This window comes from Pimephales promelas, chromosome 23 (genome assembly GCF_988280905.1).
Source record: "Pimephales promelas chromosome 23, fPimPro1.hap1.1, whole genome shotgun sequence".
NCBI lineage: Eukaryota > Metazoa > Chordata > Actinopteri > Cypriniformes > Leuciscidae > Pimephales > Pimephales promelas.
The window spans coordinates 17,188,863-17,213,955 of record NC_142791.1 but is presented as its reverse complement, the minus strand read 5'-3'; the positions used below and the strand labels follow the sequence as shown (position 1 = coordinate 17,213,955).

Sequence of the window (25,093 nt, the reverse complement as noted above, 5' to 3'; positions counted from 1 at the left end):
CTCGTTTTTGTCTGTGAAGTTTTTTGTCTCGTTTTTTACGGCAAGTTTTGCAGACAGGCGATCCGTCTTTTTTCAATTACACCCTTGTTATTCTTTGTGTCCCCAAAATGCTCCCACACTGCTGACTTGAGGCGTTTTTTCGGTGAAAATAGAGCATCGCTGCAGTCCCTCTGCCATAGTGACTGATGAGCGCGGCACTTTGGTGTAACTTTGTTTTCGTTTTGTGTTAGTTGCCCGTGCGGAACACTCGGTGTAGCATAGTCTTTACGATTAATTAACCGTGACGTTTTAAATCGCGGTTAATTCACCTTTGGCTAAGCCACGCCCTAGAATGTAGATTGACCAATCACAGACCAGCCAAGAACCAGCTCCCACAGAGGTTCGACAGTTTTTCACAGCGCTCCATTGACTTTCAACACAGGCGTCTCATATTTTTGGTCTCGGCAGGCTATTACCGTCGAAGTTTTATCCAAAATATGGTTAAACGTTGTGCCTGGGGCATTTGCGACACAGATACGCGTTTCCCAGAGAGGTTGGAGGGGGGTGTCCGTTTTTTCCCTTCCCAAAACCGAAGTAAAATCCTGACAAGTGTCGTGTTTGGATTAAACTATGGACGTCCTCAGTCAGCTAAACCCCGCAAAGATCAACAAGCACATCTTTTTCACTTCTAACCTTACTGTGAGTGTGAAGTTATACGAGTTAGACCGTTTTATAATGTTTTAGGTTATGATTTCGGTTCTCATACCAGTTGTTGATACGCTAGCACACGCTGCTAATAAATACGTTGTACTCGTGTAGTCCGTTTGCTTTGTAATAACGATTATAGAAGTGAATAGAGACCCAGCTTTGCATGAACAGTGTTGCTCCCTGATATTGTTAGTCCCAGCCTCCGTCTCGATTAGTAGGAAATGCGGTGGTTCATTTTTTGACTGTGACCGCCTGTAACGTTATGCTTTTGCCTCTATTTTGGATGCCTTGTTGTTGATTGCGTTTCACCTGTATGTTTTGAATATAGCCTTCGAACGCATATTGCAGCCCCTTTTGCCTACTTCTATCGGACACTTTATTTGCTGCTTTTAGTGCTTTATAAAAGTTTGATAACATTTCAGCAGGAAGAGCTGTTACAGCTTAAGCCATGCAGAGCGCAGATGAAGTTTGACGGATGTAGCAACAGTACCTAAGGGGGGTGGGGCTTAGGCAAAGGTGAATTGTGAAATCCAGTAATCGCTGCATCCCTACTCACAAGTCAGGCAACCAACTGGACCTGGTTTACACATGCAACTGCATCACAGAATATATCTTGGTTAAAGGGTAACTAAACACCAAAACAACTTTTTTAGTTAATGATCTGTAAGAATGGAGCTTCATAAATGCTGTTCATTGATTCGAGTACATTTTTTGACAATTGAGTATAAAGTGTTTTGATTTTCAAATATATGGTGTAAAAACGTCTGAGTGCTGCCCTCTTCAGGTTAAACGGAAAGCTCCTGCAGTAGGGGTACTTTCTGACGTAGGGAACTCTCAAACGCCACTCTGTCACACCCTTGGTGCGAGCTCACCACGCCCTTGGCAGCCCCTGGTATAAAAGCATCTGGTTCCGTCAAAACTACTGTAGCGAGTCAGGAGTTGGATTTATGAATATTGAAAACGATCAGGATACTATAGCATATAATAGCATCTAGTTAGCATAGCATTTATATAGTTATTTAGATTATTTTTGAAAACGACCAGGATAGAGTATTGTTGCATCTATTTAGCATAGCATTATATAGATAATTTAGATTATTTTGTGTAGCTAGTAGCATAGTACAGTTAGGATAGCTTCAAGTTAGCATAGATTTATCAGTGTTTAGTACAGTGATCAGGATAGTAACAGAGGTGGACATGGGCTTCTCCACACGCAGTGCCAAACACTGCTCGTCCTGCATGGACTCCTCCACCGCAGCGGCGTCTTGATGTGAGTGATCATGGATATTTTAATCACAATTTATGGTTAGGATAAAGTTAATCCTCTAGGGTCGACAAACGAGCCGGTGCATTTTGCTGGATTTTTTCATATAGCGGCATAATATCAATAGCGTGCGCTATTGAGATCAACTCGACGACATAACTCATCAGATGCCGGTCGCGATGCGGGAGTTAAGACCGCAGTTTGAGCCAGCAGCTCGAATGGATTTGGCCCTGTGTATACATACAATTCACCCTCATCCACTTCAGGTGAAGGTGAAGGTGAGGGAGAAAAGTCCTCGACTTCAAATGGCCGCTCTGTTGCAAAGGCAGCTATTGAGTCACTCCAGACCAGTCTCGCTCTATTTTAGAGTCTGACAGCAGCTGTCACTCACGGCGGGTCTCAGGTGCACGCCCCCTAGCCCCGCTGGGGTCTGCCCATTTTTTCAGCATTTTTCAAATATTGCTAGTGGGTGGAGTCAGGCTCTGACCAGGGGTTTAGTTACCCTTTAAACCTCTCAACGTCTCAGACCATTTCCTCATTACTTTCAATCTACAACTCACTACCCATGCACCACCAACTCCCCTACCAGTTATACTTTCAGATGAAACCTGCGCTCATTTGCTCCATCACATCTCTCTTCTGCTGTGTCGTCTTCTCTTCCCTCGCAATTCTCATCTCTGGATGTGAATACTGCAACAGATACTTTCTGCTCCATTCTAACCTCTTCTTTAGACAACATCTGCCCTCTCTCCTCCAGGCCAGCAACCTCCAACCCCTGCTTATCTGAGGTTCTTCGTGAACACCGGACTTAACTCAGGGCAGCGAGTTAATGGCACAAATCAAAATACACATCTGACCTCAGTAGGTGTCAATCTCTGCTCTCTGCCTTTTCATACTGATGTTCACACCATCAAATCTTCATATTTCCACAACAAGATCAACAGCGCCTCTAACACACGTTCACTGTTCAAGACATTCAAAACTCTCATCTGTCCACCTCCACCACTCACCTCCTCGTTAACTGCTGATGATTTTGCTAAGTTTTCACTAACAAAACTACAACTGTCAGAAGTCAGTTTTTAGCTTCACTCACACAGAAGCCCAGACCAACCTCTCCCACAGCCAACAACCTTCTCTCCTCCTTCACTCCACTAACTGAGGAAGAAGTAACTAAAGTCTCCTCTCCAGTCATGCTACCACCAGACCCCATCCCCTCACACCTTCTACAAACAATAGGTGTTTCTCAATGTCAAGGATACTTCCTTGGCAGGACGGGTCCTTCCAAGTCATTTCCTTCAGAGGCTAGGCAAGGGTCCTCTTAAGCGTTCGGAGAACATGTAAATGGAACAGGCTAGCAAGTGCACGTCATTGCGTCATTACATCAGTGAAAGGTCCGCTTTGGCGCTGCAAAAATCATTGTGCTGGCGTAGGCCTACTGCACTGTTTAAATACACTTGACAGTCCTTATTTTGTCTTGTCAGTCCTCATAGAAATAAATAAATAAAGGGATAATGTATAACCAGGCGGTTGTTATAGTGAATACAACCCCGCAAACTCTAAAGCAGAGGGGTCTTGATCAGCCGGTTGTATTCGCTGTAACAACCGCCTCGCTATACATTTTCCCACTTATAACATGGCTACCTACCAAATAAATCAATAATTTGACACAAAATATTGATTTAAAAAGGAGTTTATTCATTCAAAAACGATTATATTACCGGAGTTAACAGAACTACCTCCATATAGCAACATGATCTAACGTTAGGTGTTAAAACACATGCAATTGTAAAATATGTGACCAACAAAAAAGGCTATGAAGTAAAAATTAAAAAGTTAATCACCAGTAAAAGGGAACAGCTTTAAATCCCCTCAGCAAATTTGAGCCGATATGTTAAATAGTTTAACAAACATTAAATAACTGGCTAAACTGAAATTATACTTGCTTACATTTGAAAGCATATTGCCGTTATCACTCCGACTCCGCTAACGGTCGACATTTTTTTATTTTTTGAACAAGATAGCAAAGCTGCGCATAGGATTGTGGGTGATTTAAGAGCGCGAAGGCTACACATATGCATCCTTTCCTGTGTATGGGATATTTTCCGAACGAAGGACTCAGTCCTTGGTTGAAATTCTGAGGATCCTCGACATTGGAACAGTCCTTCGACGGACGTCGATGACGTAGCATCCTAGAAATTCTGGCTTCCGAGGATCCTTCCTTGACATTGAGAAACGCCTAATATCTCCTACACTTCTTCCAGCTCTCACACACGGTCACATCATAGACAGTAAAAGAAATGGACAGAGCGATCTCATTGGAACTCCATTGAGACGATTGAAGCCCGTTTTTGGCGATTTTTAAGCACTTCCGTCCCTGACGCGCAGACTCAAACAGAACTTGACTACGTAGATGGGACGTGAGTGACCCGTCTGTCTTCTAGTGCTGTGGCATGAGAAATCTGAATCATTCCCTTCTGAAACATGCAGAGGTGGAGAGTGTGAATAGGAGCTGTCCATGAGCTAGGAGAAGGAGACACCTTTGCTAGATATTCTGATTAATTATTTTGTCATTTTGCCTCCATGTTTCCCCGATTGCGCGCAAGCTTCTTCTCCTGTCCATACGGTAATCTCTCTACTGTGCGACAGAGAGCCGCGTGGGTATGACGCAATCGTTAGCCTACTTTCACTAAAACTGCTTCTACGGGGCCATAACATAAGCTACAAGGTAATGGAGCTATTTATACATTGTCTTGTTTCTTTAGAAATAAATAAAGGACAAATGGGGTCTTCAAATACTTCAGATGTAAAGTTATTTGCTGTCAAAGTGACGCCAAAATGAATGGGAGTCAATGGGAATGCTAACGCAAGTAAAGTTCCGCTACAAGATTACAGCTCCTGCGAGGCTTCAACTTCTGGTCGATGGATTGCCCCCTTGGGTCACATGCCTGTCCTGTCCTTTCTTCTTCTTCTTCTTCTTCTTCTTCTTCTTCTTCTTCTTCATTTGGCGGTTGGCAACTATTTCTTGTGCATTACCGCCACCACAGGACTGGAGTAAGGCATAGGAGCTACTGTCTTATTCTTTACTATTATTAAAAAACAAAATATACCAGCAATTTCATACAGCTGTAAAAAAATATTGTTGGTTAACTTTAAAAAGTAAGTAACCTGGTTGCCTTAAATTTTTAAGTTCATTGAACTGGAAAAAGTAAGATTTAATCATCAGTAAGATTTAATCATCAGAAACTCAAAATTATATGTTATCTGAACTAAATAAATTATTTAAGTTGATTTGACAAAAGAAAAAATGTTGTGATTACTACACTGTAAAAAAAATAGTGTTGGTTTAACTTAAAAAAGTAAGTAACCTGGTGCCTTCAAATTTTAAGTTGATTGAACTGAAAAAAGTGAGTTAATACAATGAAGGAGATTAATTTAATCATCTGAAACTCAAAATAATAAGTTATCTCAACTAAATAAACTATTATAAAGTTGATTTGACAAAAGAAAATATGTTGTGATAACAAATCTTGAAAATATTTTTTACAGTGAAATTATTGATAAAAAAAAAAAACTTAAAAAAAAAAAAATAAACTTATTCGTATATCCTTTTTAAAAGGCCTGTACTTTTCAAACAAGAAAATAAGAGATCAAAATTCTCCCTTGAACTTCTGTTCAATACTGTTTTAGTTTCTAAAGACATTTTCTTTGCTTTCAACATAGCCTTTGCCTTGCTTCATTGTATTTCTGACAGTACATTATTACATGCTCTACTGTTTCAGGTATATTACTCTGGCAATACTCACAATTTCCATCTACATGCTTTTTTATTAAAAACATTGTACTATTCAACTTTGTATGACCCAACCTCATCCTAGTCAGCACAATTTCTTCCTGTCTTGATCTGGTTATGTGTGTTTCTTTTCCCACTTTCCCTTGTATCCTATATAGATGTCTTCCTGAGCACCCATTATCCCAGATATGTTGCCACTTTTTAATAGTTTTAGCCTTAATTATGCTTTTTATCTCTGCTTTACTGTACTTTACATCTATATCTATATTGCTTTTATCTGTTACTCTCTTTGCATGCTCATCGGCCATTTCGTTACCTTCCACTCCTATATGGGCTGGAACCCATATGAATGTCACGCTCCTTCCTGATGCTTGTATTCCATTTGCTAGCTGTAAAATTTCAATTAAAATATCTTCCCTTGAATCAGACCGATATCTGAATACTGCACATTGCTGAACTTGAATCAGAGGCAATTACTGCCTGTAGACAATTATACACTGCTAGCTCATCATTTATCCGTTTTGCCATTGCTATGCCCATCTCAGGAATTACATAAGCTACCCCTACTCTCTTCTCAGTGTTTTTAGATGCATCTGTAAAAACCTTTACACACTCTTTGTATTTTCCTGTTATATAGTTGCTTACCCCATACTTATCCACTCCATCTTTCTTCCTTACTTCCAATAGTCCTAAATCAACCTTCAATTCTTGTAACATCCACAGAGGCACGATTGGATATGTCACTGTTGGGCAGATGTTCAAAGATCCAATTCCCATGTTATTCACCTTATCTTTTATGACCCACCCACATGCCTGTCCTGTCTTGTCTTGGACTTGGGTGTTTGTTGTTTTGTACCACGTGTTCTCTTGACATTGTATACCCCGCCCATCTTGTTATCTCATTATTGGTTCATTTGCCCCACCTGTCTGTTCGTTAGCCTCCTTTGTTTGCCTCTCTATCTCCTTGTGTTCTCAGTACTGGGCTGGTTTGTTCTGTCACGGAACGGGAAAAAGGTGTGAGGACTCAAGCGCAAACAATGGGTATTTATTAAGAAAATAATAAAACAAAACTAGAACAAAAACTCCCTTGTGGGGGAAAACTAGAAAACAGGCAGGATACAAGATACACTAAAACAAGATTAAAGGAGAACTCCGGCGAACAATGAACCTTTGGTCTAATAAAACATCGGTACATAGTCAACCGTTCTCTGAGATTTGTTTTCATGATAATCGAATGTAAAGAGTTTTATTTTTAAAAACTGTTTAGCGTATAATGCTAATGGGGGCATTGACTAAGTAAAATGAAATCACTAGTTTATACCACTAACAAGGCTAATGTATTCAAAAATCAAAAAATGTATTACTTTAATATAAATAAAATATATCATCTACTCATCTATTCATTAATGCTGTGTTTTATATATAATACTTTTGTATCCATATACCACAATCCCTCAACTACACCTTTAGCTTGCATGTGAAATATTATTTTTTATGATACATTGCATTTATGCTCTAGTAGTAGGCCTTCATTTCTGTGTAAAAATTTTCAGATTTATGCCAGATTTTTATTTATTTATTATATTTATTTAACAGGGACAGTGTATGGCATGCAGCCATACCAGAATTAGCTACAAGCTAAATTTCATCTGTAGTCCCATGGGCAGGAAAGGAAAACATACAACCAACAATCCAGCAACACATATTAAACCATAAAACATCATCATACAAGCTTCATGGAACAATTGACAATCAACAGACACATATATACCATAAAAACATCACACAAATCGCCTCTCAGACAACAAGTTTCACATGATCAATGGGTACATGATTGTATAGATTTTAACCATAATTTCACTTTATATTTAAAACAATTGAATGTACTAATGTCTCTAAACTCCTTTGGGACTAAATTCCAGTGTTTAGGGGCACTGATAGAGAAGGCTGATCTGCCAAACTCGGTACGTCTGTGTTGAATGGCACAGTGGCCACTACTGGATGCCCTAGTTGTTCTCCGGCTATCTGAGAGCAATATTATTAACTCCTCTAATGGGGGCGCAGCCAAATTATTTAATACTCTGTACACTAAACAAACATTACCAAAAAATATAAAATCTTCAAAAGTAAAAAAGTTATGTTTTTGAATGATATTACAATAGTGATAACTTGATGGTTTTTTATCCAATACTTTAAGTGTTTGTTTATATAGCGTTTGTAATGGAGCAAGAATTGTTTTTCCAGTTTGTGACCAACATGTAATGCAATATGTAAAATGTGGGACAATCATTGAATACATATACAATTTAGCAGCATCTAGAGGTAACTGATTACGAATGTGTCTAAAATTTCTTAAATTAAATTTCACACAGTAGTACAAACCTGCTTTATATGTTTCTTAAAAGACAACTGTGAATTAAGAGTAACTCCCAGATATTTAAAATGTGACACAACCCGGATGTTTTCCCCATTTACAACCACATCTGGCTGATTTTCATTTTTCCTTATAGAAAAGTACAAACACACAGTTTTACTGACGTTTAGCGTCATGCAAGACCCAGAAAGCCATGTGGCAATTTTAGCCATTGCTACTGTTAATTTGGTTGCCACTTCGTGTCTGTCTCTTCCATGTGCCAGAATGACTGTGTCATCTGAATACATTAGAGTATCAACTTGAGGACATACTAATGGCAAGTCATTAACATATAGACTAAATAATAAAGGGCCTAAAACTGAGCCTTGTGGGACGCCAACAGTACAGTTACTAAAAGATGACATTTTATTCCCAACCCTGGTACTTTGTCTTCTTATGGTAAGATAGGACTCCATCCATTTCATAGCAGTATCAGAAAAATTTTAATTTGACAACTTAGACAGAAGAACATTATAATTTACTGTATCAAACGCTTTCTTCAAATCTAAAAAAAACTGCTCCCACAGCACTCCCATTGTCTAGTTTTAATTTAATTTTTTCAACAAAATAGCAAGTAGCCATTTCAGTCGAATAATTTTTTCTAAAGCCAAACTGCATCGGATGAAGTATTTGTTCAGAATTTAAACAATTTTCTAACCCTAATTTTTTTTACATTTCCCATTCATTTCACTGTGGGGTCATATTGACCCCGAAGTCCAGAAGTTTAATTTTTTTTTAAATACCTTCAGAACAACGAATAAAGCACAGTTTGTGTGTGTGTGTGTGTGTGTGTGTATAGATAGATAATGTATGAAAAGTCACAAAATCTTATTCCACTGAGATGAAGGGAACCTTTTTTTTTTATACAGAGGCTACAGAAATCCACACAAATCTAAAAGACACTCATGATCAATCACTAAAAGCAAGTTTTGACCTCCAAAATAAACTCCAATGTTAATCGACCCTCAATAGAACCACTGGCCAGTTATCTATTTATTAAACATTTTAAAGAAAGACAAATCCTCTCCAAATACAGATTAAGAGACCATGATCTAGAGAGAGGAAGACATAGACATGGACAGAGAGGGAGCAGAGGATCTGTAGACACAGTGATCTGGATGAGGAACACTTTCTGCTCTTCTGTCCCAAATAATACAAGAGAAACTTTTCTGGCCACTGAAAAGTGACACTGAAAAAAGTCCTTCTTACAGAAAATGACAGTACAGCTGCACTAGCAAATATGTGCTAGCTATTCACAACACCAGAGACAGCTAATTCATTCCAATAAAGCTAATTTGAATTGAATTGAATTAATTCTCTATTGACCCAATGTATTTATTTATTACGATTTATAAATGGGCTACATATGACATGATTTATAGCCTACTTGTTTTACTTGCTGCTTTGGCCACATTGTGTTACACACACTCTCTCTCTCAAATTTAAAATTGAGAGAGAGAGAGAGAGAGAGAGAGAGAGAGAGAGAGAGAGAGAGAGAGAGAGAGAGAGAGAGAGAGAGAGAGAGAGAGAGAGATAGATGGGCGTGTAGCTACAGGAGGACTCGTCTGTTTTCTTCTCATCTTCAGAAATATTGATGTGCGAAATGCGTTTTACACGGAAACTGTGGACGATATGCACCATAAGCGTTCTCTTGATATTCTACAAAACGACAGATATTGGCAGGAATGAAGTGCATAAGAGAACTGGATTGACAGGGTAAGGGCTCTTCTGCTGTTACTGCACATCTACTGAACGTCGAAGTCTGTGTGTGTCTCTGAACTAGGCATTCATTTATGCTGATCTATTTATTCATTTTTTTTTATCGTATTCAAGCTCACGTGCCATGCTGTTATTCCGCAAATTGATTCGCGATTCGTCTTTTGTTTGAGTTTAAACGGCCTTTTTATTCTTACATACCCAATCACTTCACTGCTGTAGGCTACACTTTCATGACTGTTTTAAAAAGTGCCCTTGTAGCTAATAATGGCACATTAAAGTAAGGCATACCATAAGTTTCATTTTAAATCATGTTTTAATAACATTACATAAAAGTTTCTAAAGAAATGCCATTAAAGTATATTTTATAAAATAGCCTAAATAGTTATAAATAAATGTTTCTCTACATTCAGCACTTGAACCTCATTTTAATGACAATAGAAGTAATTATGAAATTACAGATGTGGGTCAAATAGCCTTACTTTTATTTATTTATTTATTTATTTTTAAATATAATGCTGTTTCATTACATTAAAATAACATGCAATTATGTGTGTGAAACATCATTACAATCAGTTTGCACTTCATCCAAAGAAGTAAGCAAAAGTAGGCCTATATACTATTTATGGTAAAGCAAACTTTTCTCAAAGCCTATAGCTAAGAATAGCTTCTTTTTTAAATACACTTTGCTGTCATTGACAAATGTGATGCCTTTTTAACAGTAAAATTCAAATCAAGAATTAAAATACCCAAACACAAGTAGGCCTATAGTGTCAAATGGGGTGTTTTTGTAGGCTTTTGAAATTATGTAATGCATTTATTTGATTTTAGATTAATGTTTTAAGTTTAAAAAGCAAGGTGTTATTCACTGAAGAACTTGCTCTTGTTTTGTTTCAGGAACTATGAAAAATGTGGTCAAGTTCATACTTGCTGAAATGCCACGCTTCACATCATGATCATGAGTTGATGGTTTGAGTTCCGTGCCAAAACATCATACACATTTCGAAATAGAGGCTACTTTGTTTGTGATTTGGCTCTGACGTGTGTGTGTGTGTGTGTGTGTGCGTGCGTGTGTGTGTGTGTGTGTGTGTGTGTGTGTGTGTACGTGCGTGTATGTGAGAGTTGTGTGCGGTTAGGTAAGTGAGAGGACAGCAGACTGCTTTTGCTCATTAGATGTGGTTTCCTTCTGTTTCATGCAAAGTTGCTGCACATGGTTAAAACAGAAGTGGAAAAAAAAGACCAACAGTAAATGTCAACTGCTTTTGTGTTTCGATTTTCACGAGATACAATCGTTTGGCGTTTGTGCAGAGACAGTCTGCTCATTTGCAAACTGCAGATTTGTACAATCAACCAAACTCGTGTTCACAGTAACTTTTCCCTCACAAAAAATTATGAATATAAGTTGTTATCTTAAGTGGAAAGTTCCAGAAGAATATGATGTTTCTGTTTAAAATGTTTCTGTGTAAAATCATTCACAAAATTTTAAATAAAAATAAAGTTTATTTTTGTTACCCCGTTGCTTCCAAAATATCTTGATTCAAAAATGTTTTAATATCTGTAGCCCTAATGAAAAACTCAGAAATACTGAGACCTTTTTGCAGTGTAATGCTGTAACGGATGAAGCGGATATGGATCTAAACAAAAGCTGAATGTATTAACAAGACTAAAACAAGACTCAGGAACACAGAAACCCAATATAACAGAATCTTACAAAACCATAGACAAAGGAAAACAAGACAACTGAAACAGAGAGCTTTAAACATATACGGAGAGTGAGAACAAGAAACAGATGTGCAGGGTTATATCCTATGGTTATATCATTAGCTAAAACTGAAACTAAAACCATAAAAAAAAACTTTCACTACTTGAAATACTGAAATAAAAAAATGAAAAACTGAAATTTTCAGCAAGTTCATCCAGTGGCCATGACAGCATTTTTATTTTTGTTGAGTTGAACTACTGATTTAGTAGAGTTGATTTACTCATTTAGTATTTGCGGTTCTATGAATATGCAAATGAGCCCCATCTCCACTCACTCAGCCCAGAGATTCACTTGTTTACGATCGCACTTTGATCTGATTGGTTACAAGGTAGTGTGTGACATCAGAAACACCAGTGATTTTAAACCATGTTTTTGAGACTTTGGTTCACTTTGGTTTTAAGCAGAAAATACAAAGCAATGCTGTTGACTTAAGTCTTACTTATAGATGTATAAAATGCCAAAAATCCACTACAAAATGAATAAAACATTCAATAAAATTAAAACAGATAAAGAAAATCAAATTTAATTCAAATGATTAGCAAAAACTATTATACATAGTATATCAACTATACTAAAATAACTGATGTGTACAATCAGAATAAATAAACAAAACAAGAACACAGGAAAAGGGAATGAAATTAATACAAAGTTAGAGTCTAGAAACTACGGAAGCCCTGAACCGCAACTAAAAAAAAAAAAAAATCAGTAAAAAAAAAAAAATCTAGCATTTCGAGATTAAAGTCGAAATGTTTCGAGATTAAAGTCGAAATGTTTCGAGATTAAAGTCGAAATGTTTCGAGATTAAAGTCGAAATGTTTCCAGATTAAAGTCGAAACATTGTGCATTCATAACAGTGCGCGTCCACTGGCTCAGAGCGCGCGCGTGTCTGTGTGTGTGAAGTCGAACAGCCATGGATAAACCCAAAATAGTAGATTTTTACTTTTATCTGGGCTTTCAACAAAATTCTACACACGTCACACGTGCTATAGTGGCAGTGTTTCTGAGGTGTTTTCGTGCTCGTCTAGTCAACACTATCTGGGTCGAGAACACAACAGTAACTGTTCGGTCTCCGCGTAAATATCCAACGCACATGGCACCCTTTAACGTCTAATGAGACGCAGATATATTTGGGCAGAAGGCGCCCCCTAGTGGTCTAACCCTTACCCAACACCATACCTAAACTTAACCATTAACCGAAGCGTCTCATTAGACGTTAAAGGGTGCCATGTGCGTTGGATATTTACGCTTTTGCAAAAGCGTCCTATATGGTGCTTTGGGATGAGAACGCGTTGAAATATGCTCTGGATACACTTTAAGTGCATCATTCTGTATCCAATCATTTGGCCGGATCCTGTGATTTCCTAAGATTTAATAACCACTTATGGTTGAGGAGAGATTTTCTGATATGATTGTAAAGCACTTTGAGTGTAGGCATATGAAAGCGCTATATAAATGCCCTATTCATTCATTCATTCATTCATTCATAAAGCTGGATTTCTCCATCCAGTCTGAAAAGTGTTTTCCGTGTTGGTTTTCCTATAGGCTAAAGTCTATTCCGGCGCATTATATTTTATAACGATAAAGTAAGATAAGTAATTCAGATAAAAGTAAAAAGCTACTATTTTGTGTTTATCCATGGCAGTTCGACTTCACGCGCGCACTGTTATGAATGCACAATGTTTCGACATTATTCTCGAAACATTTCGACTTTAATCTCGAAACATTTCGACTTTAATCTCGAAACATTTCGACTTTAATCTCGAAATGCTAGATTTTTATTTTATTTTTTTACAGATTTTTTTTTTTTTACAGATTTTTTTTTTTTTTAGGTTGCGGTTCAGGGCTTCCGTAAGAAACTCTAGACGGCGCAGGCTGATTGGTCCTTCACTCAATCTGCTTGTAATTTGATCATTCTAGGGCACAGCTGATTGGTTCCTGTTGTTTCAGCAGCCAATGAGCTCACGGCTCAACCTCAAATACTTGCTCAGCATTTGCTACAGCAGTGCAGCGCTTTCAGAAACCCTCCTCCTTCCCCAGCTCCACCTGTATAGATCTGCTACGGGTAATTCACATATGCTGTATCGTTGGGGTTGAACGACTTCAGGTATTTTTCAAAGTCAACATTTATGTTTTGAAAGTCGACGTTGACCAGTCGGGGATGACATCATTGATGACAAAATAAGCCTGAACCTTGAGTTGAGACTCACACGTGGTTTGCCTTGCGCACACATATGGCATACGACACACCGCTCACATAACCGCTTATTTATCAGTTCTTTTGTCTTTGGGTCGTTATATTTCTCGCAGATTTCTGCTCGTTCTCAATCAGATACAGATAAAGTAGAACAGGAAGATTACAGGTAAATTAGAATACAGGTAACAACACTTTACAATAAGGTTCATTAGTTAACTTTAGTTACTAACATGAGCAATACATTGATACAGCAATCCACAATTACAACTAACCAAAAGCAATACATTTGCTACTATATTTGTTAATCTTTGTTAACGTTAGTTAATAAAAATACGGTTATTCATTGTTTGTTCATGTTAGTTTACAGTGCATTAACTAATATTTTAATAATCAATGTATTAGTAAATTATGAAACTAACATTAACAAAGATTAATAAATGCTGTAAAACTGCAGTTCATAATTAGTTCATGCTAATTAATGTAGTTAACTAATGAACCATATTGTAAAGTGTTACCAGATTACATTTATATGAATGCATTAGTGAAAGAGAGTGCGATTGCGTGTGACTTGCGCCTCAGCTTCCCTCTGTACACAGTTTAATCGTTTTTTCTTTCATGGGGATTTTAACGCACACATATGGTCTGGCCACGACGCACTTTCCAGAGTTTCTGAATTTGATCAACTCGTTAGATCTGAGATAATGGGTTAAAGTTAGGCCATATATTACATCTGGTTTTATCATATAACTTGCACACTCAGGACACTGTGATTTGATTAAGTAATATTTCTTTCTGATCACAAGCAGGTGTTTTTTAATGTATATTTGTTAGGAACTGAGGTCACTGTTTAAAAAAATAGATTGGAAAAATAACCCCTATTACTAATGTTGTGTTTGCAGTGTAATATAGAAGTGTCACGGTATGGTATGTTCTTGTCATGTGACTCCCTGTATTTGTCATGTGATCCTGCCATGTGTCTTGTCATTGGTTAATCTCTGTTCATTGTTTACAGAATGTCCCTTGTCATTTGTTAGTGTATTTAAGACCTCATGTTTGACATGTGTCCTTGTCAAGTTTTGTTTCTAGTATGTACAGTAATCTCTGTTTTTAAGGGGCATGTCATGTTTTTTTGCTTCATGTCATGATTTTTGCTTTCATGCAATTGATAAATAAACTGCACTTGGGTTCTCTCTACAACTTGCCTTCAGTGGATCTTTACAAGAAGTCGTTGTGAATCAACTTTATCTGAAACTTTTTCTATCTCTTTAAATGTTGATGAACATCTGAAGCAATTTGATTCCACCTTGTCTTAAAATTAGGACACTATTGCTTCTTTTAAAGCTATGAATTGTAAGCCAAACTCTCGCCATGGTTAAATGAAACAGTCCGTACTCTTAGATGAGTTGTTTGGCAAGTGAAAAGGAGACATTATGACATCTTTAGAGAATCTCTGCTAGCATTTCAGAAGGCTTCGAAAAATGCAAATTAATTTATACTGATGTGATCTCTCGCAATGCAAATAGGCCTACAATTCTATTTGCTACTATAAATTCAGCTATTAACCCTGCTCAAAGTCTGTACCCGGATCCCTCTATTTTAAGTTGCATATTTTCTTAGCTTTTTCAATGGGAACGCTCCAATATACCGCAATTACCGACGGCATCTGTACCCTTTGTTATGTGGATGTAGGAGATGAACCCAAATGCAGGCAGAGTGCGATGAAACCGAGGTTTATTGGTAACAAACAACTACAAAACCCACGAGGGGGCAAAACAGAACTGAAGGGCTGAATACCAAGACAAGGAAAATAAAGTAAACTAGAACAGGATACAGACTTGATGACTAGGAAATTAGAATAAACAGCAAACCACAACTCTTAACACGAGATACAGACTAGTACTCACAGATTGCGACACACGATGTTTGACACAAAGTTTTACAATGAACCAGCCCAGGACAGCAAACACAAGGGGATTATCCACAAGTTTCCTACGCCCCATGAGGCCTTGCGTCAAAAGTGGGCGAGTCTTCCGGTTGGAAGTAAACAAAGCGCGACTTGACATACTTCACACTCGTTCATTCAACAGTTGACAGTCATTCAAGTTATAGCGATCCAAACTAGCTAACTACTGTATGTGGGAACACAACCCCAACGAAATTCAAAAGGGTGAAATAACAGTACCTTTACCCTCCGCAGTAGTTGATTGGGAGTATTATAATAACATTATTAATAATCAATACTCATCAAGGCATGGCGACAGACAGTTGTGCGAGCTGACAAACAACTCAAATAAAAAATATACACTTAGTCATTGTGCTTTGGAGTTTATTCAAAATTATAAATGAATGTGCTGCTTGAATACATTAACTGGCACATTTGGTATTCTGTCAACACAGGCTTTGATCCCGAGTTTAGCTGTAACATCAGTAGCGATCAGCCAAACACATGCTGATAGAGTTTATAGAATATTAAGAATTTAATGAATTTAATATTAAGAATTCTATATGAATGTGTTTGACTACATGAGCACAGTGTTGAACCCAATGCCAGTCTCAGTACTGGTGCATATTCTGTAGTCACTATGCCAAACCCTGCTTCTGTTTGGACAGGAACTCTAGGGCGATCAGCACTCGACTGATGGCCAACGGCTCCGAGATGCTCTTCGGCAGTGCTGTCAGTGACCTGAGTGACCCGGGAGCGGATTGGAGGCTGAACACCACCCTTGTGACCATGATCAGGTGAGGAACCTGCACTAAATAAAAAAAAGGTTTTGTTAGGTAATCTAAAAATGCACTTAATGTGACACTTGTACGTTAATCATAGGCATAGAGTCCAGAGGGATGAGTCCCTCGTAGTGTTCAGAGGTTTTGTCAGTGTCTGTACTTTTTTTGATGAGTAAGGATTAATGGCGTAAGTTTATGAGCGGTGATATCATGCAGGGAGTCTGACATCTGACTGGACCAAAGATGGATCTTGATGTTGATTCAGATCAAGTTCAATATCTGTAAAGGTCATCAATTTTGAAACGGTTTCAATTCTTTTGTAAAGCTCTGCAGAAAACAGCTCAGTTCAACTCTCATACAACAGTGACAGTGCAGTCGGATCAATAATACTGTTGAATATTAAGTGTCCTCAACTAAACAAGCGACAGTGGCAAGACCCCAAACTTCATCAGGGACAGAAATGGAGAGGAAAACCTTGGAAAAAACCAGGACCAGTTCATCTCTGGCCAAAGTAACCAGCCTGGTGTGCTTTTGATTCAGACTGCAACACAAGTCAGATTGTCTATAACTCAGAGCAGGACATAGGTTCCCTTTTAGTGTATTCTTTTACAAGCTAGTATGGTTATGATAACCCGTTCTCATCCCAAAGTGTCATATACTGTACTGACGCTTTTGACATTTCGTCCACAAAAAAAGTGGCTACCTTTAGCGTCAATATGAGACGCGGATATATATGGGCCAGAAGGCGCCTCCTAGTAGTCTAACCCTAACCCTACCCCAGACCTAAACCTACCCATAACCGAACGAAGCTCTGTGTGTGTGTATATTGACGCTAAAGGGTGCCATGTGCGTTGGATTTAGACGAAATTTCAAAAGCATCACTATATGACGACCTAGGATGGGAACGCGTTGGTTATGAACTAATGAGAAATGTCAGCATTAGTCTGTAGGCTTAATCTTGTCCTTTTTATTTTTTTCAACACATGTAAAGGAAGGACATACTTCGCTTCTTGGATGCGGAGCGAGATGTGTCTGTTATCAAGAGCGGTTTTAAGCCGGGCGACACGTACCACTACGTTCTGGACAGACGCAGGACCTTCAATGTTTCTCAGACTCTATACAGTTTACTTCCCGAAGTCTCTCCTCTGAAGAACAAGACGTTCAGGACATGTGCTGTGGTGGGAAACTCGGGCAGCCTCCTGAAGAGCGGATGTGGGAAGGAAATAGACAAGCATGATTTTGTTATACGGTAATGCATTTCCTTCTTTGCAGTAATTGAATCATTACCGTCTTATGGCAAGGCAGACTCTATTAGGGTTTAAATGGCCATTTATCTCTCATTGTATCCGTGTTTTCACCCTGTCTTCACCTTAAATCACATTTTTGGAAACCTGAACCAGGGTCAAAAGATTAACGTCATTATAACGTTAGTATTATTGATAAGCTATTGTAGAGTTTTTAATATTTGGATTTATTTTAATAAATAGATTTTATTTTTGTATATTTTTTGTTTTTATCAAAGGTTTAGTAATTTCGTTGTGCTTTTGCCATTTTAAAGTGTGTGTGTGTGTATATATATATATATATATATATATATATATATATATTGCACTTCAATTTCTCAACAAAAATTAGACATTTTGCATTGGCCAACTGAAATAAAATAATTTGACAATTTTATATTTTATTTCATTCTAGTTTGTTTTATTGCAATTAATGAGAAGGACTTTCTTTTAAATGATTATTAAGTTTTATTTAACAACAACAAATAAGCAATCACCATAAAAGTTGTATGTACGACTTGTGCTCTATAATTCAAGTCTTCAGTAGCCAAACTATAGCTTTGTTTGATGAACATACTTTGAAGTAATTATCACAGATAATCTTTCCTTCAAATTTCATCACTCACTTTTCCTCCAGAGAGTTGAGTTGAGGCGGAAGGATGACCTCTGACGTGACATGGCTTCTCTTCTCTTATATCCAAATCCTTTTTTTTTTTTTTTTGTAAATCTCTCCATTTTAGACTTCACATTCATGACTGCCTCTTTGTCTTTGCGCTTCCACATTCACCATTTCTCACCTTCAAAAAATTGGGCACTTCTCAATTCCATTACAAATCTGGGAAAAGCCACGATATTTAGGAATAGTTCACCCAAAAATGAAAACTCTGTCATTAATTTCTCTCCCTCATATCGGTCCAAACCCGTAAGACTTCCGTTCGTCTTTGAAACACAAATGAAGATATTTTGGTAACACTTTATTTTACGACCCGCAAACAACTGTGTAAGTACACCGAAATTACGGTGTACGTTTCTGTAGTTATAGTGTACTTCCGTGTAGGTATAAGGGAACAATATGTTAAGTTTGGGGTAATAAAGGGGTAACAAGCACCACTTTAATTTACAGCCCGCAGGAGTTACACACTTACCCTGTAACTACACAGAACAAGGGGGTAACAAATGCTAACTATGTAGCAATACGAAACAACACTATTTGCACTGTAATTACAGAGAAAGGTACTGTCATCAAAAAACAAAAAAACAACAAAAAACGTTTTAATTACACAGTATATTTGCCCTGACATTTAAGTGTCATTGCAGTTCAATGAGATAAGGTGAGTACTAATTACCACATGGTACGGTCTAAATTAAAATCATAGTAGAAACAAATTATTTTGACTTTTGTAGTAATCTAGCAAGAAAAGCCAATAAATTAAATTTTATCATTATATATATATATATATATATATATATATATATATATATATACAGTATATTATGTACACAGTGTAGCTACTTATAAGTAGCCTACACTGTAGGCTACTTACAAAGTTATTTGCAGGTTGTATATCTGTTTGTTACCCCTTTATTACCCAAAACTTAACACATTGTTCCCTTGTACTTAGACGGAAGTACACTATAATTACAGAAATGTACACCGTAATTTCGGTGTACTTACACAGTTGTTTGCGGGTCGTAAAATAAAGTGTTACCGATATTTTTGATGAAATCTGAGAGGTTTCTGTCCCTCCATTGACAGCTACACAACTACCACCTGGCGCTTCAAAAGTTCAATAAAGAGATTGTAAAACAAATCAAATCCATATGAATCGAGCGGTTAATTCCAAATTTTCTGAAGAGACTCGATCGCTTTATATTATGAACAGATTTAATTTAGGGTTTTATTCACATGATTGAAACTTTGATCAACAAACATAAACCTGTCTGAGCTTCCGTTTACCACCATAAATGCCTAAATTAAATACAGTATAAAGGGATCATGTCTCTTCAGAGAATTTGGAGTAAATTTGGACCCTTTAATATAATAACCCTGATTGTGTTCGGCTGGCAGAAGAAAGTCATACACCCAGGATGGCTTGAGGGTCAGTAAATCATGGGATAATTTCATTTTTGGATGAAAACCCCTTTATGATTCACATGGTTGAATGTGATTTTGACCTCAGTCCACATTATTAAAAAGCAGTGACATCTGTGTTTATAAAATAAAGTGAGGCATATGTAATACGTATAATCTCATTTCCCACCGGTTTTCTGTGGTTCTCGCGCAGATGTAACCTCGCTCCTCTAGAGCAATTTGCAGAAGACGTGGGTTTGAGGTCGGACTTCACCACCATGAACCCGTCAGTGGTCGGGCGGGTGTACGGAGGTCTCCGGGACGAAGCGGAGTGGGGGAAGCTCCTCCTGCGCTTGCAGCAGCTGAACAGCAGCGTGCTCTGGATCCCAGCCTTCATGGTGAAGGGCGGCGAAAGGCACGTCAACGCCGTCAACCAGCTTGTCCTCAAGCACAGCCTGAGGGTGCACATGGCCTATCCCTCGTTCCGTTTCATCCACGCTGTACGAAGGTGAGTTGAACATTTCAAACTTAATTACTCCGAACATTGTGTACACACACACACAGCCAGGGGTCAAGCCTCAAACAGATAGCTATCTCAGAGGCAGGCCAGGCAGCTCCCTCCAAAAGGCACACACATAAACAGATATTACTTCATTGAAATCTGTAACTCATTCTGAAAAGAATACGATATATTCCTGCGCACCCATGTGTTGTATTATCATTTGAGTGTAATCATGACTTCTCTAGATGACTCTAATGACCTAATGTTTCAGACTGTGCATTCTACGGGTAACCAGAATCAGATGTGCGGCATATTTAGAAAGAATAATTATAAAGAATATTTATAAAGAACGGTGCTGTGCCGTCTATATTGGATCCAACTGGAATTGTGCAACACACGGACTCTGGGTCGAACATGTATGGGCGAATCATTCCGGTTGCCATTTTACAACATTGGATGTTTTCAAAACAATTTCCTCCACGTGCATCGAAAAAATATGGACGAAAATATGGACAAAGCGTCTGTGACGTCACCCATAGACTCTCTGAAGAACGGGTTTGAGGCTGTTTATGGGGGGTATGGGTGGCGCCATACTGGAAAATCTTGGGAAATACAAAATACAAAAGTTTCAGAAAGGATACAGAGGTGGTATGATGTGTTGTATCAGATCATGGCCGAGACATCATCAGCTGTCAATCAAAGTTAACCACCTTTGTCATTTGTCATACATTTTATATCTAAATATGATCTAAACTAACGAGTAAAAAAAAAAATCACCCCCCTCACAGTTGTCATATTGAAGATTACAATAAAAGTCTATGGGACCAAACTGTAAACATATGAATTTATGCTGTGAAAACGGATATTTTAACATGACGTTTATGGATATTTGCTCCCTTTTGGGGACTGGCCTCTACGGATTTGAGATGTATTGCAGTTTTTCGCACTTCCGTGTAGGCTTCATCTTTCAGATTAGAATGTTGCCGCTTGGCATCGACGAGGGAGCTGAAACTCATTATAATATGCAAAACTGTTATCCACTCACAGCAGTGGGCGTTTACTTCCAAGTCTTCAGTGTGAGACGCCCATAAAAGCCAAGCATTTTTGAGCTAGGCTGACTTCTTCATTTTGATGTTTTTGAATGTAAAAACCAAGTTCATGACCCCTTTAAGTTTTATTTTTCCTTTCGACTTTGTTCATTTCCCGAGACGGGTAAATGAACATAGCCTGAATTGTTTCTTTGGTAATTTATGTCAAAGACCTTTAAACCTTTTTCATTATATTCATTATTTGATTCTGTCTCTTGCTCATATACAGTACAAGTCTCTTTAATGTACGATCCAAAGTGCTTTAAAATTACTGTAGCTAGCAGGGCTATCTTTGTAAAACAGGAAGGTGGTGTTCATGGCCAGAAATAGCCTTTCCTGTTAATCTCTGAGATTTCTGTGTGAGAATTGATACAGATCCTAAGAGTTAATATCCTTAGAGTTGATATATAATAGACGTAATTGATATATTGATATTTAATTATAATCCTTTTTGAATAAGTAGTGATATACAATTGAGCTAATTTTAACCTGTCTGTAAAATATAGTCAACATTGACAATCAATTATAATCCTTTGTGGTTAATTGTCTGGGTGAATGAATGCAGATACGGGGAACATATTATCCCTTTTCGGTAGATTAAATAAATGTAAAGTTTTTTTTTAAATAAATGTAAATTATTAATTATTGTATAGATATTCCCCAAATTGACTAGTAATACTCAACAACTAGAAAAGGAAAGTTTGTCAAGACATACTAAAAAAGTGTAAAAAATTTGGAATTATTGAATTATTTTGAATCAAAGAGTCTCAAAAACACTGTGTGAAATCGCTGGTGTTTCTGACGTCACAAACTACCTTGTAACCAATCAGGGGTGTGTTTCTCGTACAACTATTTAGTTCGCTGCTTCACTACCATAGTACGATGCATCGTTGGAGAAATCAACTAGTCACGAATGTTTCCCGAATCCCATTGTCGCAAAGTATCGTTCAGCCACGTGGTTTCGCACGTGGTTAATAAAACTATTTGAGATCCAATTAACGCTAGATTTTTATATATATAAAATTACAGACATGTCATCTGAGGACTATTTCGAATTGTTCTCAGTTATTTTGCTTCACTAGTAGACTCAATATTTGGCTCGTTCGTATATAATAGAACACGTTCGCACATGCGCACTCTTCAAAATCGGTACTTTAAATCTTTTGAAAAACTAAAAGGCGTAAATTCCATTTGTATGTATTCTAAATAAAAGCCACTGTTAGTATTGAATGTCAGCTTGCTTATTTTGCTCAAGATAAGGATTTATTACCTCCAAATGTCATGCAATATAGAAACTATCCTTCTAACCACAGGTCGAGAGCTGTCGTTCAAACCACACAACTTTGCGATGCTGTTTGTGAATGTTCGTTGGAACGATTTTTCCGAGAAACACCGACTCGTTGAACTATGCTGATAACGATGGAACTTGCGACCATAGTTGGCTAACGATGCTTTCGGGAAACGCACCCCTGATCAACGTGTGATCGTCAACATGTGGATCTCTGAGCTGAGTGAGTGGAGGCGGGGCTCATTTGCATATTCATAGAACCGTGTACACTAAATGAGGCAATAATGTCATTTTGGTGATCAAAGATGTGTTTTCAGGGATAAAATGATTGACTACAGGGGGACTTTAACAGATTAATATAAATGTATTGAACTATTAAACATTTTCAAACCACCATAATAATCATAATGTAAATGTTATTATACTTATTACTTAACAATGTATTTTTTATCTCTTAGGTACTGGCTTACAAATAAGATAAATATCAAACGACCCTCTACTGGACTGTTGATGTACACGATGGCTACACGCTTCTGTGATGAAATCCACCTGTATGGATTCTGGCCTTTTCCAAAAGACACCGCCGGAAATCCTGTTAATTATCATTACTATGACACACTAAAATATCGGTATTTTTCCAATGCGGGTCCCCACCGCATGCCACTGGAGTTCAGGACACTCAAAAGCCTGCACAACAGGGGTGCGCTGAAACTCACAACGTCTAGATGCTCGTATTCTTGATACGCAGCTCGCGGGCGAACACTGTGACGAGTTATAAGGAGTGTGCCTTTACTGGAAACTGTGACCTGCTCATCTTAGGGGACTTTGGATTGGTTTACTATTGAAAATGTGCAATGTTTTAGAGACTGAATAATCTACTCTGGTTTCAAAATGACAGGCGAAACTTCGTGCTTTGGGTAACACTTTACTTGAAGGGGTGTTCATAAGACTGACATGACACCTTCATAATCATGACATGACTTAGCTTTATGGGTTAACATTACATACTGTCATGTGGTTGGTTTTGATATTGGCTGTCATCAGGCATTAACAGTGGTACACGTTGAATTTGTCATTAAAATGTTAAAATAATGGCTTCATGACAGCCAACGTCAAAACCAACCACCTGACAGTTTAATGTAATGTTAACCCAAAATGCTAAGTGCTTTCTTAAGTTTTATAATTAAACTGCTATGGCATGTTTATGAAATATTTATGACAGGTTGTGTTGTCTTAGTAATGTCAAATTGTCATTACAAAGACACTGACAGATTGGTTTATTTATGTCAAGTTGTCTTTCTAAAGACATCTCAAACAATGGCATATTTGCATTAAAAATGATGCTTAATGACAGTTGTCATAAACATGCATAAACCAAGCAAAGGGTCAAGTGACAAATTATTGTAAAATATCTTTTTTTATAAATTATGTTGAGTTCATAGGAACACATTTTCTGGTCCGGTGTCTAACCTTATCTTTACACCTAAAACTGACTGAATATATTACATGTATGTTGTCAAAGTCTTTTTTTAAACCAGTGTTTCTCAATCAAATGTACTGTATGTCATAATGTGTTGGCATGCGTGAAACAAATTGTTCAGGATAGTTTTGTTTTCTACTTTAATGTTGTTTTTTTATCTTTTATTTATGTTGTAATTTTTAAACAAATGCTGGGTGCATTTCTAAGTGTTTTATACTGTTTGCATTGCTGTATAATTTTTTTGAAAGCCTTAAATGGTGATTTCATTTTGCCAAATTTCTATGTGGAAATATATTTTATACAAAATCAAAAAATCGATTTGAATTTGTTGACACCTCGGATTACTTGATTTCTGATTGGCCTACATTTCAAATATTTTTAAATATTGCAATATAATCATTCTAACCTATACAAACCATTTCCACCACAGTTCTCATAATAATGACTTCCAAGTTTTATACGAACTGTTCTGGTAATAATGACTTGTCGTACTGTAACTAGCCCTGTGTTGGTCTGGCTGTCCATCCATGGTGTTTCCCTGCCTGTGACCCGAGACACGGACACACTCCAGCACCCCTGGGACACGCCGTTTGGGAATTGGTTAACAGGATTTTGGTGATCGCATGGCAAATATTCTATAAAAAGCCTAAGAATAAAAACCCAATCACATTTTCGGCTATTTTAAAATAGAATATTAATTTAAGTGAAAGGGATTCATTCCTTTTATATATTTGAATACAGTTTTTCTACACTGTAAAAAAATATCGTTGGTTTAACTTGAAGTAACATGGCTGCCTTAAAAATTTAAGTTCATTGAAATGGAAAAATTGA

At 37.5% G+C, this 25,093-nt stretch overlaps 2 protein-coding genes across 4 annotated transcripts in view; one reads left to right on the top strand and one right to left on the bottom strand.

Moving 5' to 3' along the window:
• Window positions 1–6,463, bottom strand: part of pam (peptidylglycine alpha-amidating monooxygenase) — a 63,408-nt gene extending 56,945 nt beyond the window's left edge. Inside the window, exon 1 of the mRNA XM_039678073.2 lies at window positions 6,387–6,463. The gene's annotated coding sequence lies outside the window, so the exon portion shown is untranslated. The remainder of the gene's footprint in view (window positions 1–6,386) is intronic.
• A 3,216-nt stretch (window positions 6,464–9,679) lies between these two features.
• st8sia4 (ST8 alpha-N-acetyl-neuraminide alpha-2,8-sialyltransferase 4) lies at window positions 9,680–24,924 on the top strand. 3 transcript variants are annotated; one of them, XM_039678076.2, is made up of 5 exons: window positions 9,680–9,870; window positions 16,437–16,565; window positions 17,542–17,799; window positions 20,119–20,412; window positions 23,241–24,922. In XM_039678076.2, the coding sequence occupies exons 1-5, from the start codon at window positions 9,749–9,751 to the stop codon at window positions 23,521–23,523; spliced, it is 1,086 nt and encodes a 361-aa protein (XP_039534010.2). In that variant the 5' UTR covers window positions 9,680–9,748; the 3' UTR covers window positions 23,524–24,922. The 3 variants fall into 3 exon arrangements, with proteins under 3 accessions (XP_039534010.2, XP_039534012.2, XP_039534011.2); XM_039678078.2 differs by lacking the exon at window positions 9,680–9,870 and adding an exon at window positions 10,819–10,839 and having other exon boundaries at window positions 23,241–24,924; XM_039678077.2 differs by lacking the exon at window positions 9,680–9,870 and adding an exon at window positions 10,824–10,845 and having other exon boundaries at window positions 23,241–24,924.
• The last annotated feature ends 169 nt before the right edge of the window (window positions 24,925–25,093 follow it).

Bases quoted from the DNA above. Each gene is read 5' to 3' on its own strand.
- st8sia4 (XM_039678076.2), top strand. From the start codon at position 9,749: ATGTGCGAAATGCGTTTTACACGGAAACTGTGGACGATATGCACCATA. The intron at 9,871-16,436 runs GTAAGGGCTCTT...CTGTTTGGACAG, and splicing joins AAGAGAACTGGATTGACAGG to GAACTCTAGGGCGATCAGCA. The intron at 20,413-23,240 runs GTGAGTTGAACA...TTTATCTCTTAG, and splicing joins TTCATCCACGCTGTACGAAG to GTACTGGCTTACAAATAAGA.